The 20139-nt window shown below is 39.3% G+C and overlaps 1 protein-coding gene across 4 annotated transcripts in view; it reads left to right on the top strand.

The window, feature by feature from the left end:
• Positions 1-20139, top strand: part of ASAH2 (N-acylsphingosine amidohydrolase 2) — a 64645-nt gene that overhangs the window by 40503 nt on the left and 4003 nt on the right. For 2 of the 4 annotated variants that reach the window (XM_015460595.3, XM_059881971.1), the window contains 6 exons: positions 943-982; positions 1730-1825; positions 6225-6320; positions 8847-8993; positions 15266-15325; positions 18414-18502. In XM_015460595.3, coding sequence (XP_015316081.1) covers positions 943-982; positions 1730-1825; positions 6225-6320; positions 8847-8993; positions 15266-15325; positions 18414-18502 — 528 coding nt within the window. The other 2 variants (XM_059881973.1, XM_059881972.1) reach the window with 2 other exon arrangements.

Below are 20139 nucleotides of genomic sequence, written 5' to 3'. Positions count from 1 at the left end.
TCTCAGACTACCCAGCATGCTCCTGTTTTAGGGCTTTTGAACTTAAACAGCTCCTTCTACCTGCAACACTTACCCTCCATATATCTCCATGGCCAACTCTTTCATTCCTTCATTTCTCTGCTGAAAACTCTAACAGAGATGCCAGTCCTGCTTACAGTACATGACACTGTTTTCACCCAGCACTGCTACCGGCACCATTGCGTCGCTACCACCACCAGCACAATGACCACCACCATCCTCTTTCATCCTTATCCTGCCTTATATTCTGCATTGCACTTATTGTCATCTCACTGTTTAATTTTCTATTGACCATCTTCTCTTCCAAGAATGTAAGCTCCATACTGTTGAGTCCTCAGCAATTTCAAGTGGGTCTGGTATAAAGTTAGTAGCTCACTTGTCTCCCCATGTAACCCCCCAGGCTCCTCTGTCCATGGAATTCTCTAGGTAAGAATAATGGAGTGGATATCCATTCCCATCTCCAGGGGATTTTCCTGACGCAGGGATTGAAGCTAGGTCTCCTGCATTGCAAGTGGTTTCTTTACCATCTGAGCTAAGTAAATGAATGAAGCGTAAGTTCTCTGTAGGCAGGAATAGTGTACACTCTACTTGCCTCAGCTCTTATTAACATGGAATGTAACCAATTGTTGACTCGGTGAATGGAAGACGTTGTGATCTTCTGCCAGTGATATTCACTGATTCTGTTTTCCTCCTTTAACGTATCTGGTTTGGGCTTAGGATTTATTTTGAAGATAGGGCAGTGTGGAAAAAAGCTCAGCCAGAACTTGCGTTGTTTCTCTACACTTTACTGTGGTGTAGCCAGGCTAACTTTTTGGCTTTCCTTACAAGTTTGTGTGTACCTCGCACCTTTTCTGTTCCTTTCTGTGTACCTTGCCTACATTCTGAATAGGAAACCACTTAGATAATTCTGTTTTCTTGACTCAGGACCATGTCTGGACGGAGACTTCGGCAGGCAGTTCGAGAAGTAAGTTAAAATGAAATAATATACCTATGCATTTTTATTTGGAAAAGAGAAGAAGAATTCCCTATCCTTGTGATCTGAGTTTTACACTTCTTGAAAGTAAAGGCTGGAGGTGAATATGAAATATTGATGGCATAAGAATAAAATTAAAAATATAAAGGAAATATAGTAGGATTAAAATATTTTATTTGTATTTATGTACTAATAATGTAAAATTTATGAGTTTTATGGATTCAGTAGTAAATGACCCCAAGTTCATTAATATCTTAAAGTCCTATATAAAAAAATCTAACACGTTGAAAATTATGTATTTTATCTGTATTTGTGATTTTTTTTATTTCAGAAAGTATTGTCCATGTTTCTAAAATGACATAACCAGCAAAAGTCTTATTATTTGGAGCTGGAAATAGCTACTGTGGTTAGCTAATAATGCTCCCTTTAGACTTTTTAGGAAATTGATAAAACATCTATATTTTTAGTGATAAAGTTCTGCATTAGGAAATAGAGTCATTAGGGTGTTCATAGATCCATTGACTTGCCCAACTGGAGTGCAGAGTTAAGGCTTTTAACTTTTCACCAAGGACTCTCTGATACTCCTGTATTCCTGGGCAATTTTGACCATTGGAAAAATATTAAGATAGATATATTACAATAAAAATTCATATTGATAATTGTATGTTAAATATAACAAAAATGATAATACACTTTAAGATGAAGAGTAATTTTAGTGCACTCTCCCCTTTGCCCTAGGAATTTGAAGCTTATGGGATGCTGAATATGACTGTTGTTATTTCAGGTCTATGTAATGTATATACACACTACATTACCACATATGAAGAATACCAGGTAAAGTAGAAAGTTCTCATCATTTAAATGAATTATATCCTGGTCAAGACGATTGTATCAAATGCAGATTTTCTTTCTGGAATTCCTTAATCATGTTTTTTGAGAGATGATTTTGTTTTAGAGCAGGTAAGAAAAGGATAAGCCAGAGGTCATATTTGGGAGTTCTAGGTTGACCATTTCCAAGTTCAGTAGAGAATTCTAGTCTCATTAACTTCCACTTTCCCTGAAATAAATTACCTGGTCAAGGGCACTGGTAATAAGCCTGGGTTATGGCATACAACATTTCTAACTCGATCCATAATGCTTTTGGTGCCTTAAGCTTCTGTAGAACCTGAGAAAATGCCCATTGGCAGCTACTATCTAGAGAAAGCACTGGCTAAGCACCTTGCAAATGTGATTTTATGTAATCCTCTCAATTAGCCCTGACTGAAGTAGGGTATTATTATAGCGTGATACAGATTAAGAAACAGAGCCTCAAAAAATTAGGGAGGCTGCTGACTGGTGATGTTTTTATTTTGTTTGTTACAAATAGTACAAAAAGTAGCCTAAGTACTTTTAAACACCAGTAGCTAAAAACGTGAAAACAGGGTAGAAGTCCATACTTACTAGTTTCTAATAGATCTGAGGTATAACTTGGCAATTCATGGTGTGGCACACAGGCTGCCTCTTGACAAATGCTCAGTAATTCCAGCAGTGGAGTCTGCCCTGCTGCCCTCTGTTGACTTTACTGAAGGTCCCTGCCTTTGAGTGATTCCTGTTGAATAAAGATTCTTAACTGGGATAAACTTAGATGAGAATAATAAGTTAGATGAGAATAATTCCATTTTTGCCTTATCTGTAACTGTAATTTAGCATTATAGTAAAGTAATGCTCAAAATTCTCCAAGCCAGGCTTCAGCAATATGTGAACCATGAACTTCCAGATGTTCAGGCTGGTTTTAGAAAAGGCAGAGGAACCAGAGATCAAATTGCCAACATCTGCTGGATCATTGAAAAAGCAAGAGAGTTTCAGAAAAACATCTATTTCTGCTTTATTGACTATGCCAAAGCCTTTGACTGTGTGGATCACAATAAACTGTGGAAAATTCTGAAAGAGATGGGAATACCAGAACACCTGATTTGCCTCTTGAGAAACCTATAGGTAGGCCAGGAAGCAACAGTTAGAACTGGACATGGAACAACAGACTGGTTCCAAATAGGAAAAGGAGTACGTCAAGGCTGCATATTGTCCGCCTGCTTATTTAACTATTATGCAGAGTACATCATGAGAAACGCTGGACTGGAAGAAGCACAAGCTGGAATCAAGATTGCTGGGAGAAATATCAATAACCTCAGATACGCACATGACATATGGCAGAAAGTGAAGAACTAAAGAGCCTCTTGATGAAAGTGAAAGAAGAGAGTGAAAAAGTTGGCTTAAAGCTCAACATTCAGAACGAAGATCATGGCATCCGGTCCCATCACTTCATGGGAAATAGATGGGGAAACAGTGGAAACAGTGACTGACTTTATTTTTGGGGCTCCAAAATCACTGCAGATGGTGACTGCAGCCATGAAATTAAAAGATGCTTACTCCTTGGAAGGAAAGTTATGACCAACCTAGATAGCATATTCAAAAGCAGAGACATTACTTTGCCAACAAAGGTTCGTCTAGTCAAGGCTATGGTTTTTCCAGTGTTCATGTATGGATGTGAGAGTTGGACTATAAAGAAAGCTGAGCATTGAAGAATTGATGCTTTTGAACTGTGGTGTTGGAGAAGACTCTTGAGAGTCCCTTGGACTGCAAGGAGATCCAACCAGTCCATCCTAAAGGAGATCAGTCCTGGGTGTTCATTGGAAGAACTGATGTTGAAGCTCAAACTCCAGTACTTTGGCCACCTGATGCGAAGAGCTGACTTATATGAAAAGACCCTGATGCTGGGAAAGATTGAGGGCAGGAGGAGAAGGGGACGATAGAGGATGAGATGGTTGGATGGCATCACTGACTTAATGGACATGGGTTTGGGTAGACCCCAGCAGTTGGTGATGAATAGGGAAGCCTGGCGTGCTGCGGTTCATGGGGTTGCAAAGAGTCAGATATGACTGAGCGACTGAACTGAACTGAGGAAATGACAACCCACTCCAGTATTCTTGCCTGAAAAATTCCATGGACTGAGGAGCCTGATGGGCTATAGTCCATGGTGTTGCAAAGAGTGAGACGTGACTGAGCAGGCTCGCATGTTATTTAGCACTTCTTTCAATTATGAATGTAGCCAACAAATGACAGTAACATGATCAGTACTATGACTTTTGTCATCAATAGGAACCATGAGTATTTTTATATCCCACCTAGTTACTGCATATATGGAAATATCTTTTATTCTCATTGAAAGTGAAAGTCACTCAGTTGTGTCTGACTTTTGCAACACCATGGACTGTACAGTCCATGGAATTCTCCTGGCCAGAATACTGGAGTGGGCAGCCATTCTCTTCTCCAGGGGATCTTCCCAACCCAGGGATCAAACCCAGGTCTCCCACATTGCAGGTAGATTCATTACCAGCTGAGCCACCAGGGAAGTCTTTTATTCTCGTTGCTATTTTAAAATCACAGTAGTTATTAGATCTCCTACAAGATCTTGTTATTCAAGGGCATCACACAGAAACACAAACATTGCTCTGTCACAAAGCTAGTTTATTATTCAATTACATTTAATGGGTTTCCTTTGTCTACCTATGTATTTTATTTTATTTTATGTGTTTAGAAACATTACTATTAGCAGGGTCCATCGCCTCAACAGTCTGCCAAAGGAGACCATGGTACAAATAGTTAGAAACTCCTACTAGCTTGTCTCCTGATTAGGGACATGCAAAAATTAGTATTAATTAATTGATTTATTCGCTCATTCATTCAACAGATGTGTTTTGTGACAGATATTGTATTAGCCACTATCTGGGCATGACAATGGTTATGAATCTGCTCCTGTCCTCAAGCCCACTAGAATTTATGGGTCAGTAGAAGACATAAAAGACATAGAAGAAAGCAGATGATTCCATTTCCCATTTCTGTGAAAGAGATGCACAAGGTGTTATGAAAGCAAAGAGAAAGAGCAGCAGTTTAGACTGGGTGTTTGACACTGGGGACTGGCAAATTTTCATGAAGATATATTGTTTGTCCAGGTTCTTGAGAATGAGTAAGGACTGATTAAGCAAATATAATGAAAGTTAATGGAAAGTGTTCCATATTGAGGGAGTTACATATGCAAAGGTCCAGAGGGGCGGGCTTAGTATATTTAAGGGGCTGTACTTAACTGAATACCCTGGGATAAACATGAGGAGGGTAGTGAGATGGGCTAAAGTGGGAGGCAGGGGTTAGTCAATGGAGAATCTTCTGTGCTATGCCACAGAGCTCTGACTCAATAAGGAGGATTTTAGGGCACTCTAGTCCAATTCAAAGGAAGGAATGCTGTGATTTAGAAAGCTCACTAGGATGGCAGTGTAGAAAATGAATTGGAAGGGCAAGTGTGGAGGCAGAGAACTGTGGAGGCAGAGAACTAACTGATGAAGAAGCTGTAGTTATGATCTGGGTGAGAGGTAAGGGTTTGACCAAGGTTAAAGCAGTAAAGAAAGAGGAAAATGAAAGAATTCAAGAGGTTTTTAAGGAATGATGACTTGGAGACTTACAGGATGACTGCCAGACGATCCTGGCATAGGCTTCATTGAGATGAAGAATGTTACAGGGAAAGCGGATATATTTGGAGGGATAAGTTCCATGTTAGATTTGATGAATTGAAGGTTTCTGTGAATAACCAAATCTTTGGACCGCAGGTGAAAGGAGATGTATTTGATTTTATTTTATAGTTCTGTGATGGTTAAATGGGCTCCCCAGGTGGAAGTGGTAAACCATCTTTCTGCTAATGCAGGAGATGTTGGTTCAATCCCTGGGTCAGGAAGATCCCCTGGAGAAGGAAATGGAAACCCACTCCTGTATTCTTGCCTGGGAAATCCCAGGGACAGAGGAGCCTGGCAGGCTACAATCCATGGGGTCACAGAAGAGTCAGACATGACTTAGCAACTAAACAACAAGAAGAGGATGGGTTAAATGTCCTTTTCCAGATGGTTCTATAACCATCCAATTTATTCAGGATGGTTTCTTTCAAATAAATCCCTCTTTCAAATAAAATGGATTGACTCTCCAAATGGCACGCGCCAAGAGAATTCATTGCCTTTAACGAATAGTTGGTGGGAACCATTCACTTCAGCTGGTAAATGGAAATGCTCGCCCTCCTTTGTCATAATTAGCTTTGAATGACATCAGTTTGGATATGCAAGATGTACAATCATCACCTGTCACTAAAATCAGCACCTGCAAACGGATCGAACTGTGCGGGATGGTGTCCAACTCTGCTCTGCCCCTCCTGCAGGCGCAGCGGTACGAGGCCGCATCCACAATTTATGGACCGCATACTCTGTCTGCCTACATCCAGCTTTTCAGAGTCCTTGCCAAGGCCATTGCTACGGTAATCAAACATTGTGTTTGTATGTCTCAGGAGTGGGGAGATGAAGAGGGAAGTCAAAAAGACCTTCGCTTTGAGTGTTCGGTTCCTTTATATTTAAAAATATTATAGCTGTGAGGTATCTCTAAAAATTGAAACCGATAAAATGAATTCAGAGTCAGTTAGTCATCTTTTGGTGGTGACCACTTTTTTCATATATATTATCTCATATTAGTCTCGCAATCAATGTGTGAAGTATAGAGTTATCATTTTTCCCCATTTTTCAGATGAGCAAATAGGTTCAGAGATGAGAAGTGATCAAGCTTACTATAACAGAGAGTTGAACTAGTGCTCCCTAACCCTGGTCAGTTTCTCTCCATTTGCTTCATGAATTGAGTGGTTTATCAATTCTGACATGTCCATTTTCTTTATTAGAACATCTCTGAAATTGGGATGTATCTTCCAATCAAAGGAATCTTACAATTATACATTAGCATGTTTTTACTTTCTTGGTGGCTCAAAAATAATAATAGTTATTATAATCAATAGAGCCTTAGATTTGATAAAGTATAAGAGTTGTCTTCAAATGTACATATACATTGTATCTACCTAAAATATGTACACCTAAATGAGTTTATTTAAAGAAACAACACTCCTGTAAATCTTACCTCTGGTATATAGTTTATATACAAAGATGCGTTCTGGTGGCAGAAGATTAGTCAATATGCAGGATAACGACTTTAAGATAATAAATGATCCTTGTATAATACCACATAAGCCCCAAAAGGCTGTGAGGCAGGGATGGCTTAGCCAAGACAATAAAGCCCTTTCAAAGAAAAAGCTTGGATATATCAAATTGAAACAAAACTGCTATTCTGTAGGTCAAAACAGTGAAATATTGGAAATTTCATGTGCCTCCACCTAATTAACTATTGACTGTGTATTTGAAATCTCAGTAGAAGGAATCTACTTTAAGGTATATGGGGTTGGCCAAAAAGTTCATTCAGGTTTTCTGTAACATCTTATGCAAAAACCTGAATAAACTTATTAGCCAACCCAATATCTTAATTACCTGATTATTGTTTTATCATAATATGCCTTTCAATTTTAGATCTGATACTTTCTTTTCAATTATTTTTAGTTTTTATCATAAAACCTGTACCTATTTGTAGAATATTCAGATTATAAAGATATGTATAAACCTACAAGCTATATCTAGAGATAACCACCCGAGAAGGCAATGGCACCCCACTCCAGTACTCTTGCCTGGAAAATCCCATGGATGGAGGAGCCTGGTAGGCTGCAGTCGATGGGGTCGCTGAGAGTCGGACACAACTGAGCGACTTAACTTTCACTTTTCACTTTCATGCACTGGAGAAGGAAATGGCAACCCAATCCAGTGTTCTTGCCTGGAGAATCCCAGGGACAGAGGAGCCTGGTGAGCTGCCAGACATCTATGAGGTCACACAGAGTCGGATACGACTGAAGCAACTTAGCAGCAGCGGCAGCAGAGATAACCACTGTTTAACTTTCATGCAATTACAGGTTTATAGCTCTTCCCATAGAAAGAGAGGCATCAAAGTTTATAGTGATATTTAGGAAGTGTGATTCACTTTGCAGAAATTTGTTTCAGAATATTATGGTTATGTGTCTAAGAATATCTATGTGATCTTGGGCAAAAATACCACTGAGTGTCTGCAAACCTATTTTCCCATTTGCAAAATGGGAATGATGATGAGTAGATTATATGGCTGGTATAAAGATTAAGTATTTAGAGCAAAGGTTAAAGTATATTAAATACGTATGAAGGGCTATTAGAGATTAGAGATTAGAATTTTGATGGCACTATTAAAGGTGACACATTTTATGGAAAACATAGATTAAACTGGGCATGTTATAGGCTGATCTTAACTTTTAAATTAAAACTATATTTATTATATTCATTAATTAGCACAGAGAAGGATTTAGGAAAATACTTGGTAGTGACTTTGGTTAAGAGAGACTTAACACTTTTTAAACATTTAAAAGAATAATTACAATGTCATGTCACAGAGGCTGACCATGTGTTCCTATTGAGAGTCATACACGTAAAGAATGGTTGTCCCAGAATCTAAACTCACGTAGCGTGATTCCTAGCTTACACTCAGATTATACTGACGAGGGGAGTGAAAGTGTTTCCTGTGACCGAAATGTTCTTCTGTCACAAAAGTTAAAATTATGGACATCTAGGCTCCAATTTCAGCAAAGTTCCCCTCATATTTTGTTACATTTGTTAGCTCTTGGGAAGAGAGAGAAAAAGTGAAAGTGAATGTATGTGTGTGTGTGTGTGTTCCAGTGAAGACATTTTGGGGAGGGTGTGGAGAAGGCAATGGCACCCCACTCCAGTACTCTTGCCTGGAAAATCCCATGGATGGAGGAGCCTGGTAGGCTGCAGTCCATGGGGTCGCTAAGAGGCAGATACGACTGAAGCGACTTAGCAGTAGCAGTGGTCAGGGAAAAAGGTCTCCATTCTGTATTGTACGCCCCTTAAGCAAATACTCTCTGTTCTAGGATACTGTAGCCAATTTGAGCAGTGGTCCAAAGCCTCCATTTTTTGAAGAACTGATGTCTCCATTAATTCCAAATATTGTGGATAGAGCACCTGAAGGCACAACTTTTGGGGATGTCCTGCTACCAGCGAACACTATATACAGAGTGGTAAGACTTGGAAAGGGATGTTGGGATCCTTATGAAGCCTATACTTGAAGGTGGGGGAAAGATGTTGTTTAAGTCACCACCTGCCTTGAATCATGCCACGGACCAGTTGTTAGCAATGATTTTGAAAATTGTTCTTATCTCTGCAGAGGCTCTGCACACATGAGAATGGGGAAGTATTTATTTTTCAGATGGCAATTTTGGAAAACTTGAATTTCTAAAATTCAAATTATTCCTTTTTTTTTTTTTTTAAGAGATAGACATGGAACCATTCATTGCAGCATAGAAAAGTGGTTTCTTAAATCAAGGGTGGGAAAACACGGAAATGAAGCAGTTTTTCTACCCCTAGTGCTTTATATAGATCTTGTTTCTTGTAACTTTGCTAAATCATTTATTAGTTTCAATAGATTTTCTTTGGTGTGGATTCCTTAGAAATGTCTATGTATAGTATGTCATCTGTGAATAAAAGCAGGTTTACTTCTTTTTGAGTTTCTTTTCTGGATACCTTTTATTTCTTTCCTTATTGCATTGGCTAGAGTCTCCAGTGCAATGTTGAAAAGAAGTTGTAAGAATTAACATCCTTATCTTGTTTCTAATCTTAGGAGGAAAAGTATTCAGTTATTAAGTATAATGTTTTCATCAGAATTTCTGTAGATGCTCTTTATTAGGTTAAAAAATTCCCTTCTATGTCTAGTTTGTTGAGAGTTCTTATGAAGAAATGGTGTTGACTTTTTTCCAAACGCTTTTCTGTGTCTACTGAGATGATCATGTGGCTTTTGTTTTTTATCTATTAATAGGGTGTATTTTATTAGTTGATTTTCACATATTAAATAAATACCCTTTAGTCATGGTATACCAGAGAAGGCAATGGCACCCCACTCCAGTACTCTTGCCTGGAAAATCCCATGAACCGAGGAGCCTGGTGGGCTGCAGTCCATGGGGTCGCTTAGAGTCAGACACGACTGAGCGACTTCACTTTCACGTTTCACTTTCATGCATTGGAGAAGGAAATGGCAACCCACTCCAATGTTCTTGCCTGGAGAATCCCATGGAGGAGCCTGGTGGGCTGCCATCTGTGGGGTCGCACAGAGTCAGACACAACTGAAGCAACTCAGCAGCAGCAGCAGCAGTAATGGTATACAATACTTTTTACATGTTGTTAAATTTGGTTTAACAACATGTGGGCTTCCCTTGTAGCTCAGTTAGTAAAGAATCTGCCTGCAATGCAGGAGACCCGGGTTCCATCCCTGGGTGGGGAAGATCCCCTGGAGAAGGAAATGGCAACCCACTCCAGTTATCTTTGCATGGAAAATCCCATGGACAGAGGGGCTTGGTGGGCTGTGGTCCACGGGGTCACAAAGAGTCGGGCACAACTGAGCAACTAACGCCTCACGACCAACACTTCACTTCACAAATTTGGTTTGCTAATATCTTTCTAAAGAGTTTTGTACTCGTGTCTATGAGGGGCATTTCTCGTCTTTTCATGTGTTGTCTTTGCTCTTGCTATCAGGGTAATACTGGTATCAGAGAAGGAGTAGGAAGTGTTTCCTCTCATATTCTGAAAATGTATGCAAAAGATTAATATTATTTCTTCTTTAAATATTGGATCAGATTTACCAGCAAAGTCATTTAAATTTGGGTTTCTCTTTATGGCAAAATTTTAAATCACTAATTCAATTTCTTTACACAATTTAGGCATATTTAGATGTTCTATTTTTTCTTGTGTCAGTTGTATGTCTTTCTAGCAGTTTAATTTGTCTTTAGGAATTTTCCCATTTCATTTAATTGTCTAATGTGTTGGGATAAACTTGTTCATAGCATTCCTTTATAATTCGTTTAATTCCTGTAAGGTCAATAATGATGTCCCCTCTTTCTTCCTGGTTTTGCTGACTTGTGTTTTCAAAGAGCCATCTTTTAGCTTCATTGATTTTATCTGTTGTTTTTCTATTTCATTGATTTTTGCTCTAGTGTTTAATTTCCTTCCTTCTGCCTGCTTTGATTTTATTTTGCACTTCTCATCTCTTAAGGTGGATGCTTAGGTTATTTTTATGTGTAGTGTCCTTTTATAAATTCCTCTGTTGGTTTTTTACTATGTATATTTTTAGCTATTTTCCTGATATTAGGGACTTGGAAAAGAACTCTCTTTCTGCTCTTAACCTTCCACTCTCAATACTTCTGACAGCAATTGTGTGGAGGTTCCCCCCACAGTAATTGTGTAGAGGTTCTCCTGTTCCCTGTGGACACCAATTTGATGCCCTCAATTCAATTCTGATGTTATTTACTTGGAGTTAAGGGCTCAGTGGGCTTCCTTGGTGGCTCAGATAGTAAAGAATCTGCCTGCACTGCAGGAGACCCAGGTTCGATTGGGAAGAGCCCCTGGAGAAGGGAATGGCTACCCCACTCCCGTATTCTTGCCTGGAGAATCCCATGGACAGAGGAGCTACAGTCCATGGGGTTGCAAAGAGTTGGACCTGTCTGAGCTACTAACACTTCCACTGTTTGTTTGTTTGTTTTTCACAAAGGCTCAGCTCCACAAGCCAGCACCCTCTCTTCCCACCTCCTTCTCCCCATACACACGTGTTTCAGATGCCAAGGGTAAATCCAACATACACACATATTTCAGACACCAATGGTAAATCCAACATACACACGTGTTTCAGACGCCCGTGGTAAATCCAAGTTATCACCTGTGCATCTACCAGTCTGGTTATAAGTTGAAGATGCTCTGGCTATAAATTGGAGATTCTCCTCCTCAGGTTTAATAACTTGCTAGAACAGCTCACAGAACTTTGGAAAATAGTCTACTGACCAGATCACCAGCTGATTATAAAAGGATACAACTCAGGAACAACCCATGGAAGAGATGCATAGAGCAAGGTATAGGGGAAGGAATGCAGAGCTTCTCCAGTCATTCCGCTTTCCAGAATCTCTGCACGTTCACCAGCCTGGAAGCTCTCTGAATCCCATGCTTCAGGGACTTCTGTGGAGGCTCCCTTACCTGGGCATGATTGATTAAATCACTGGCCATGGGTGGTTAACTCACTCTCTATCTCTTTTCCCTCCCTGGAGATCAGGGAGTTCGAGTTGAAAGTTCCAACTCTCTAATCACCTGGTTTGTTCCCCTGACAACTAGCTCCCATTCTGAGGTTATGCAGAAGCCCCCAGCCACCAGCCATCTTATTTTCATCCAGAAAGACACTTTAGTACAGATTTGATAGCCTTCCCCGCTCTGGTTGAACTGTAGTAACACAGAGGGTGAGCACAACCCTGGTAAGAAAACCAAGAACTTGTACTGTGCTTACCCTAAGTTTCAGTTCAGTTCAGTCCTTCAGTCGTGTCCAACTCTTTGCGACCCCATGAATCGCAGCACGCCAGGCCTCCCTGTCCATCACCAACTCCCGGAGTTCACTCAGACTCACGTCCATCAAGTCAGTGATGCCATCCATCCATCTCATCCTCTGGCGTCCCCTTCTCCTCCTGCCCCCAATCCCTCCCAGCATCAGAGTCTTTTCCAATGAGTCAACTCTTCGCATGAGGTGGCCAAAGTACTGGAGTTTCAGCTTTAGCATCATTCCTTCCAAAGAAATCCCAGGGCTGATCTCCTTCAGAACGGACTGGTTGGATCTCCTTGCAGTCCAAGGGACTCTCAAGAGTCTTCTCCAACAGCACAGTTCAAAAGCATCAATTCTTCAGTGCTCAGCCTTCTTCACAGTCCAACTCTCACATCCATACATGAACACTGGAAAAACCATAGCCTTGACTAGACAGACCTTTGTTGGCAAAGTAATGTCTCTGCTTTTGAATATGCTATCTAGGTTGGTCATCACTTTCCTTCCAAGGAGTAAGCGTTTTTTAATTTCATGGCGGCAGTCACCATCTGCAGTGATTTTGGAGCCCCCAAAAATAAAGTCTGACACTGTTTCCACTGTTTCCCCATCTATTTCCCATGAAGTGGTGGGACCAGATGCCATGATCTTCGTTTTCTGAATGTTGAGTTTTAAGCCAACTTTTTCACTCTCCTCTTTCACCTTCATCAAGAGGCTTTTTAGTTCCTCTTCACTTTCTGCCATAAGGGTGGTGTCATCTGCATATCTGAGGTTAATGATATTTCTCCCAGCAATCTTGATTCCAGCTTGTGCTTCTTCCAGCCCAGCGTTTCTCATGATGTACTCTGCATATAATTTAAATAAGCAGGGTGACAATATACAGCCTTGACATACTCCTTTTCCTATTTGGACCAGTCTGTTGTTCCATGTTCAGTTCTAACTGTTGCTTCCTGACCTGCATACAGATTTCTCAAGAGGCAGGTCAGGTGGTCTGGTATTCCCATCTCTTTCAGAATTTTCCACAGTTTATTGTGATCCACACAGTCACAGGCTTTGGCATAGTCAATAAAGCAGAAATAGATGTTTTTCTGGAACTCTCTTGCTTTTTCCACGATCCAGCTGATGTTGGCAATTTGGTCTCTGGTTCCTCTGCTTTTTCTAAAACCAGCTTGAACATCTGGAAGTTCACGGTTCACGTATTGCTGAAGCCTGGCTTGAAGAATTTTGAGCATTAGGGAAAAGGGATGGGGGGAATAAATTAGGAATTTGTGATTAGCAGATACAAACTACTATGTAGAAAATAAACAATAAAGTTCCACTGTATAGCACAGGGAACTATATTCAATATCTTTTAATAACCTGCTGCTGCTAAATCACTTCAGTCGTGTCCGACTCTGTGCGACCCCATGGACAGCAGCCCACCAGGCTCCCCCGTCCCTGGGATTCTCCAGGCAAGAACACTGGAGTGGGTTGCCATTTCCTTCTCCAATGCATGAAAGTGAAAAGTGAAAGTGAAGTCGCTCAGTCATGTCCGACTCTTAGCGACCGCATAGACAGCAGCCCACCAGGCTCCTCCTTCCATGGGATTTTCCAGGCAAGAGTACTGGAGTGGGGTGCCATTGCCTTCTCCTTTAATAACCTATAATAACCTAAAATGAAAGTGAATATGAAAAAAATATATAATCACTGTACACCAGAAACGAATATAACATTGTAAACTGACTATATTTTAAAAAATAAAATAAAATTTAAAAGTGGTTATTTTTGATAGTTTTGTCAATATACATAGTTGCTTTTCAGGGAGAGGACATACTGACCTCCTCATGCTGTCATGCTGAACAGACGTTTCTCACCATTTCAATTGGCACATTATATCTGCAGTGGGGTTGTCTCTTGTTGTTAAGATGAGTGTGAGTGAACAGGAATTGTGATGGTAGGAAAAAATCAAGGACAAGAACATGTAAGGATTAGGAAAATTTGGCTAATCATGAAAATTTTATTTTTTAAGTGAACCATGGTATGGTTTGCAGGGATGATTTCTCTATATAAAGAATAGAGTGATTTTTGCAGAAAATTATAACTACTGTTGAAACATTTTTCTGGCCATTGGTGAGGCTGGCTAATTTGATAATCTCACTGGTGAAAATGAAGAAAATTAGAAAAAATAAATTGATGGTAGTTATTCAGGGGAGTTAACAGTAAATAATTGAGCTGCACATCTCTATTTAGATGGTAATCATTGATTATGAACCCATGGAATATTTTTATTAAAAAATGTTTTTAATATGGGCTAGGTCTTGGAGAATAGGTAGGAGTTTATAGTGCCCATCAAGAGACCTGGATCTCCTGCATTGCAGACAGGTTCTTTATTGGCTGAGCCACCAGGGAAGCCCCAAGACATACCACCTGTAGGTATATGGACTATAGAGGGCTTAAGGTGGAGCAGCAGGTGGGAATTTACCTGTAAAAGGTCTTGTATACCATGGTAAGTCATGTGAAGACTTGTTAGTTTGTTATTTAAAAATATTTTTTGATGTATAAATGACATACAGTAATATATCTTTAAAGAGTACAGTTTGGTAAGTTTTTACTATTAAGGGCATCTACTTCTTGAGTAATCTTTAGTAATTTCTATATCTTGAGGAATTTTTCCATTTCATTTCATTTAAGTTATTTGAATTTGTAGATATATAGCTCTATATCTTCATCTATATCTGAATCTACCAAAAGCAAATTATTGGTCCAAAATTCTGAAGTAATTTACTGGGTCCAAATTCCTGTTCCCATGTTACAAGGGTATGTTCTCTAATATTCTCAGAAGATTCAATTAAATACAATATAATCTCTACAGGTACCCAGATTCCTAGGAATGTTTCATAAATAATGGCCCAAATATGAGCATGGAAAAGTACTATTATTAGAACTCATGAAATTAGTTTTTATTTTCAGGGAGAAGTTGTTGAAGTTACCTTTGTAGGTGCTAACCCAAAGAATTCAGCAGAAAACCGGGTAAGCATCAATGATTCTTTTTTTTACGAATTTAAGTCCACTTCTTTAGCCTTTCACTTGCGTATCCCTCTGAAGATTAAAAAATAAAGATAAAATGTTTCAACTTGCTTTTCATTGTATTTTATAAGTGTGAAAATTTTCAGGGGGAACAGTTAATGTAGAGTTGGGTCTAAAAAGATAGACGCCAGGAAATATTTAATTGACTCTACTTAGGACCACATAGAGCACAATGCATAGAAAACTGCATGGTCTCTTGAGATGATGTAGATTTGAATACAATTCCCATTTATGAATCCCAATTTTAAAACTCTACTGAATTTGGTTAAATAATCCAAGGGCCAGTGTGAAGTGTATCTTTGGTTCCTTTCCACCCCTCTTTGGCTCCTCTCCTCTTCTGCACTCCTGACTCTGATCCTGCTTCCATTGTTGTGGGATGATCATGGATCCCTGAGTGGACACTCTAATGACTGGAGCCCTGGCACACATGCTTTCCTTTTTCTTGCACTGGCCTTTTCCCTACTCTTTGCTACAGGCACTAATAGAGTGTTTATTTATTAATCTTGAAAAATGACACGAGAAATACAGATTCCATGTAAAAACAGACAGTACAGAAGTTCTTAAAATAGACTGTGGAAACACCTCTCTTTTCATGAACATTTTTAGAGGCAATCGCTGTTACCAATTTCTTACATATCATTTCATACTTTTTTGTCATATAATCTGTATTTATGTATATGATAAAGTATATAATATCTATGAATAAAATGAAGTAGTTTTATTCCTCTGGAACTCCTTTGGAATGTTCTTATAACTATACAAGCAATAATTAGATATGTTCTATCTGTAAGATTTCAAACAATAGAGAAATATATAGAGGAAAAAGAAAATGGGTCCATGAAAGTGATTTCAAGGTGAGATTTTTTACTGTGGCAGAGAATGCATTAACTCTATGGAAGAGTCATTCCTCCCAGAGCCCATTGTTGCCTATAATCCAAAACGCCTTTCTTTCAAGTGAGCCTTCCCATTTCTGTTTATTAAAATAGGATTCCTTTGATAAAAGTTGTGACAATGTGACATTGTCAGATATTATATTGGGAAAGATTTTTCTACTGCTTGGATAGTCAACATGCACCTGTTTGAAATAATTTCTCTAGGCAGTCAAGTCATGCCAGAATATTTACATGTTTACAGCATTATTTTCTAAAGATGTTAAAGTGTTGTAGCAAGAATGCAGAATTAGCTCTTACCTGACATCCTTAGGGTGGAGAAATACTATCATCATTATTGCCTGGAGAAGCAGGAGACTAAGTTACTTAAAGAACTATGAGAACAGAATTAATTCCTGAGGCTGTTTTGGGACTTGGCATAAAACTATTTCTGGTACCCTTTACTATTAGTGATCATCACATCCTTACCACTGTGCTGAATGCTTACCATGTGCAGGTACTAGGCTAAAGGCTTTATTTACATACATCATCACATGAATCCATTTAATCCTCCCTACTACTCAGTGAGATACATTTTTTTATCTTTGTTTTACAGATGAATAAAGTGAGACTGAGAGAAATTAAGTAACTTGCATGAACTAATTGTGTATCTAGAAGAGATTAAGCCTGGGAGGCGAGGAGAGGATGGTCACAGAGTTTGCACATTCGGCATCCTAGCTTTGTTCTCTGATCTGCACTCTAGACCTATACACTGGGGCCCTTCTGTTTCCTTCTCCACTGAAGGCCTTCCCAGTGTCACTCTGCCCTAAATGGCCATGAACAATTCTCTTTTCAAGTCACTGTAGTTACGCAAACTTTTTTTTATTGAACATTATCCATTAGTTGAGTAATCGGGGCTTCCCTGGTAGCTCAGATGTAAAGAATCTGCCTTCAATGCAAAAACCCAGGTTCAATTCCTGGAGAATAAAACAGCAACCCATTCCAGAATTCTTGCCTAGAGAATCCCATAGATAGAAGAACCTGGCAGGGGTCAGTCAGTGGGGTCACAAAGAGTTAGACACAACTGAGTAATTAAAGTTGAGTAATTAAAGAAGAATTTTAAAGAATCCTATGGTCCAGCTATAAATAAGTGATTCATTCAGCAAAGGTTTATTTGAACACCTGTAAATGACAAGCTTGTAATGGATAAAGGTGAATTAGACACAAGTCCTGGCTTCCCAGGTGGCTCAGTGGTAAACAATCCATCTGTCAAGCAGGAGATACAACTTAGATCCCTAGGTTGGGGAGATCCCCTGGAGAAGGAAATGGCAACTCACTCCAGGAGTCTTGCCTGGGAAATCCCATGGACAGAGGAGCCTGGCGGGCTCCATGGGGTCACCAAAGAGTCGGCTACGAATTATCAACTAAACAACAACAACCTGACCTTAAGGGCCACGATGTAAAGATTTTTAAGGAAAATTGGAGATTCATGGCCTTTGTATGTTTTATTATTATGTTATTTAAATATGTGGTTTATTTGAAGCTGAATTCTTGGTCTAAAACAAATTACTATGACCAATGTGGAAAATTTTATTTTCCACTGGGAAAATAAAATCTGCTTATGATGTGGTTTCTAGGCATCCATTATGACAAAATATAAGGATTGCTTTTAGCTCCCCAGGAGTAAGAAGATTTACATATGCTTTTCAGGTCTTTTACTCAGACAGTATATACTAATAACTCATTTACCTGGAGATGTAAAGATGAGGAAATTATCCCATTTTCCCCCCTTAAATCTGGAGGTGACTTAGAGAAAGTCTTAGAATACAGATCAATGAACGTGTCAGAAATGGTTTGCTGCCTTTTCTAAATCTTGTTTTATTTGCTCTAATTTCCAAAATTTGCTGTCAGCTCTAAAATTGTTCTTCATTCAATTTTCTAAAGAGAAGTCATGGTTTTTAATAGACTGGATGAGTTAACATTCTGAAGACATTGCATAGATTGTTAAAAGGAACAACTGAGGATTTGTATGAAATTCTAATACGTATACTTATCAGGTCTTGGGAGGTTAGCAATGGTCAATAGGGGATTATGGGGTTTCTACAGTTAGATTTCTTCTGTGACTCTGCAGTGTCTGATCAGTTATATTAATTGCATTTCAGACCCATCAGACCTTCCTCACTGTGGAGAAATATGAGGCCACATCAGCAACATGGCAGATAATGCATAATGATGCCTCCTGGGAGACTCGGTGAGCATGTCTGTTGAATATTTTGTCTTTCAAGCCCTGAAAAGAGTTGGTTAGTAATGCAGAGAAGACAAATGGCAAGACTGGCTCACTGCATGATATTAATGATATCAAATTCCCCAAAAGCCTCCTGGCTTTATTTAGTTGATTTATTAGATTTCATCTTGATCCTATTTTTCTACAAAACAATGTGCTGTGTGTCTGTAAGATTAGGTGCTAATGAGGTTATGACCTCCATGCTTGCAAATATCTGTTAGTTTTGTTTTTTCCATGGTCACAGACACAACCCCTAAAAGCTAATTAGTCTTCCTGCAAAGTGGTTGCAAGGCCTGCTGGGTGAAGGTGTGTGAGATAGTTCTGTGGAGCTTGATATTTCTCCTGAGATAATAATGAGTCTATACTTACCATGTGTTACATGCTTGTATGTGGTCAGTGGTTCTTCATTTGAATTACTAAAATACAATAAGCTTGAGTGTTTGATTCTTGCTGACCCAGTAGGAAAGGAATATGCTTATAGAGTTTCCTCAGAGAAACTTTTCTCTGTACTTTTTGCTATCAAATACCTGAGCTGAATAGATAATATGAAGATTTTAAAATACATTTGGAAATACTTCCATTCTTATGTATATAAATTTTACACCATGGAACAGTAGTATGGACATGAGCAAAATTTTTGGTCATTTGGTCTAATTCAAATGACCTCAAACTAAGTGATTATTTGTATGTTAGTTTGGTTTCCATGGTTAATGGAAAATAGAGATTTGATCTTATTGTGGCCTATTTGATAGCCTCCCAAAATTATGGGCATAATGTTTGCTCTGATCTTTAAGACTCTATGTAATATTTAAACAAGTAATACACGCATATTTATTGTTAAAATATGGTTATACAGGTAACAAAAAAGGATAATTTAGTTTCAAAAGCCTGAAGTCAGAACGGTAGTTAACACCCAGGAAATGTAGTAGTCAGCCTTGTTCGCGAGCAGCAGTGTCTCCAGCTGTTTTAGGGAACTCTGGACATGTCACTGAGGAAACAGAGGATGCCGAGCACATCCTTTCTGCGCAGGGCGTTTATCCTCTACATAACCAAGGGCATCAGTCAGCCTGCCCATTGTGCCTCTCGGTATTTAGTAGCTGACCTCCCTGCCATGAGCTACAAGGAGCCACGTGATCTGATTCCATCCGATTCTGTCATCTCAACCATTCTGCCCTGATCCTGCTCACATGCATTCTGTCTCTTGGCTGCACCAAGTTTGCTTCTGCTTCAGACACTTTGCAGTCTCTGTTCCTTCTTTCTAGAATGTTCTTCCACTAGACAGGTGTGCGTTCAGTATAAAGGACATCTCCTTAGAGATACCGCTCTTACTTTCTTCATTTCACTTATCTTTTTAGCTTTACTTTTAAATTATTTATTCTTTTAGGCTACGTTGGGTCTTCACTTGCTGCCCTCAGGCTTTCTCCAGTTGCAGCAAGCAAGAACTACACTTCATTGTGGTGCATGGGCCTCTCCTGGCAGTGGCCCCTCTTGTTGTGGGCAGCACAGGCTCTAGGGCACATGGGCTCAGAAGTTGTGGTGCTTGGGCTTCGTTGCTCTGCTGCATGTGGGATTTCCCAGACCAGGGATGGAAATTATATCTCTTG

The sequence above is a fragment of the Bos taurus genome, chromosome 26 (genome assembly GCF_002263795.3).
Source record: "Bos taurus isolate L1 Dominette 01449 registration number 42190680 breed Hereford chromosome 26, ARS-UCD2.0, whole genome shotgun sequence".
NCBI lineage: Eukaryota > Metazoa > Chordata > Mammalia > Artiodactyla > Bovidae > Bos > Bos taurus.
Note: the sequence above shows the minus strand (reverse complement) of the source record. Positions and strands in the feature narration are given on the sequence as shown.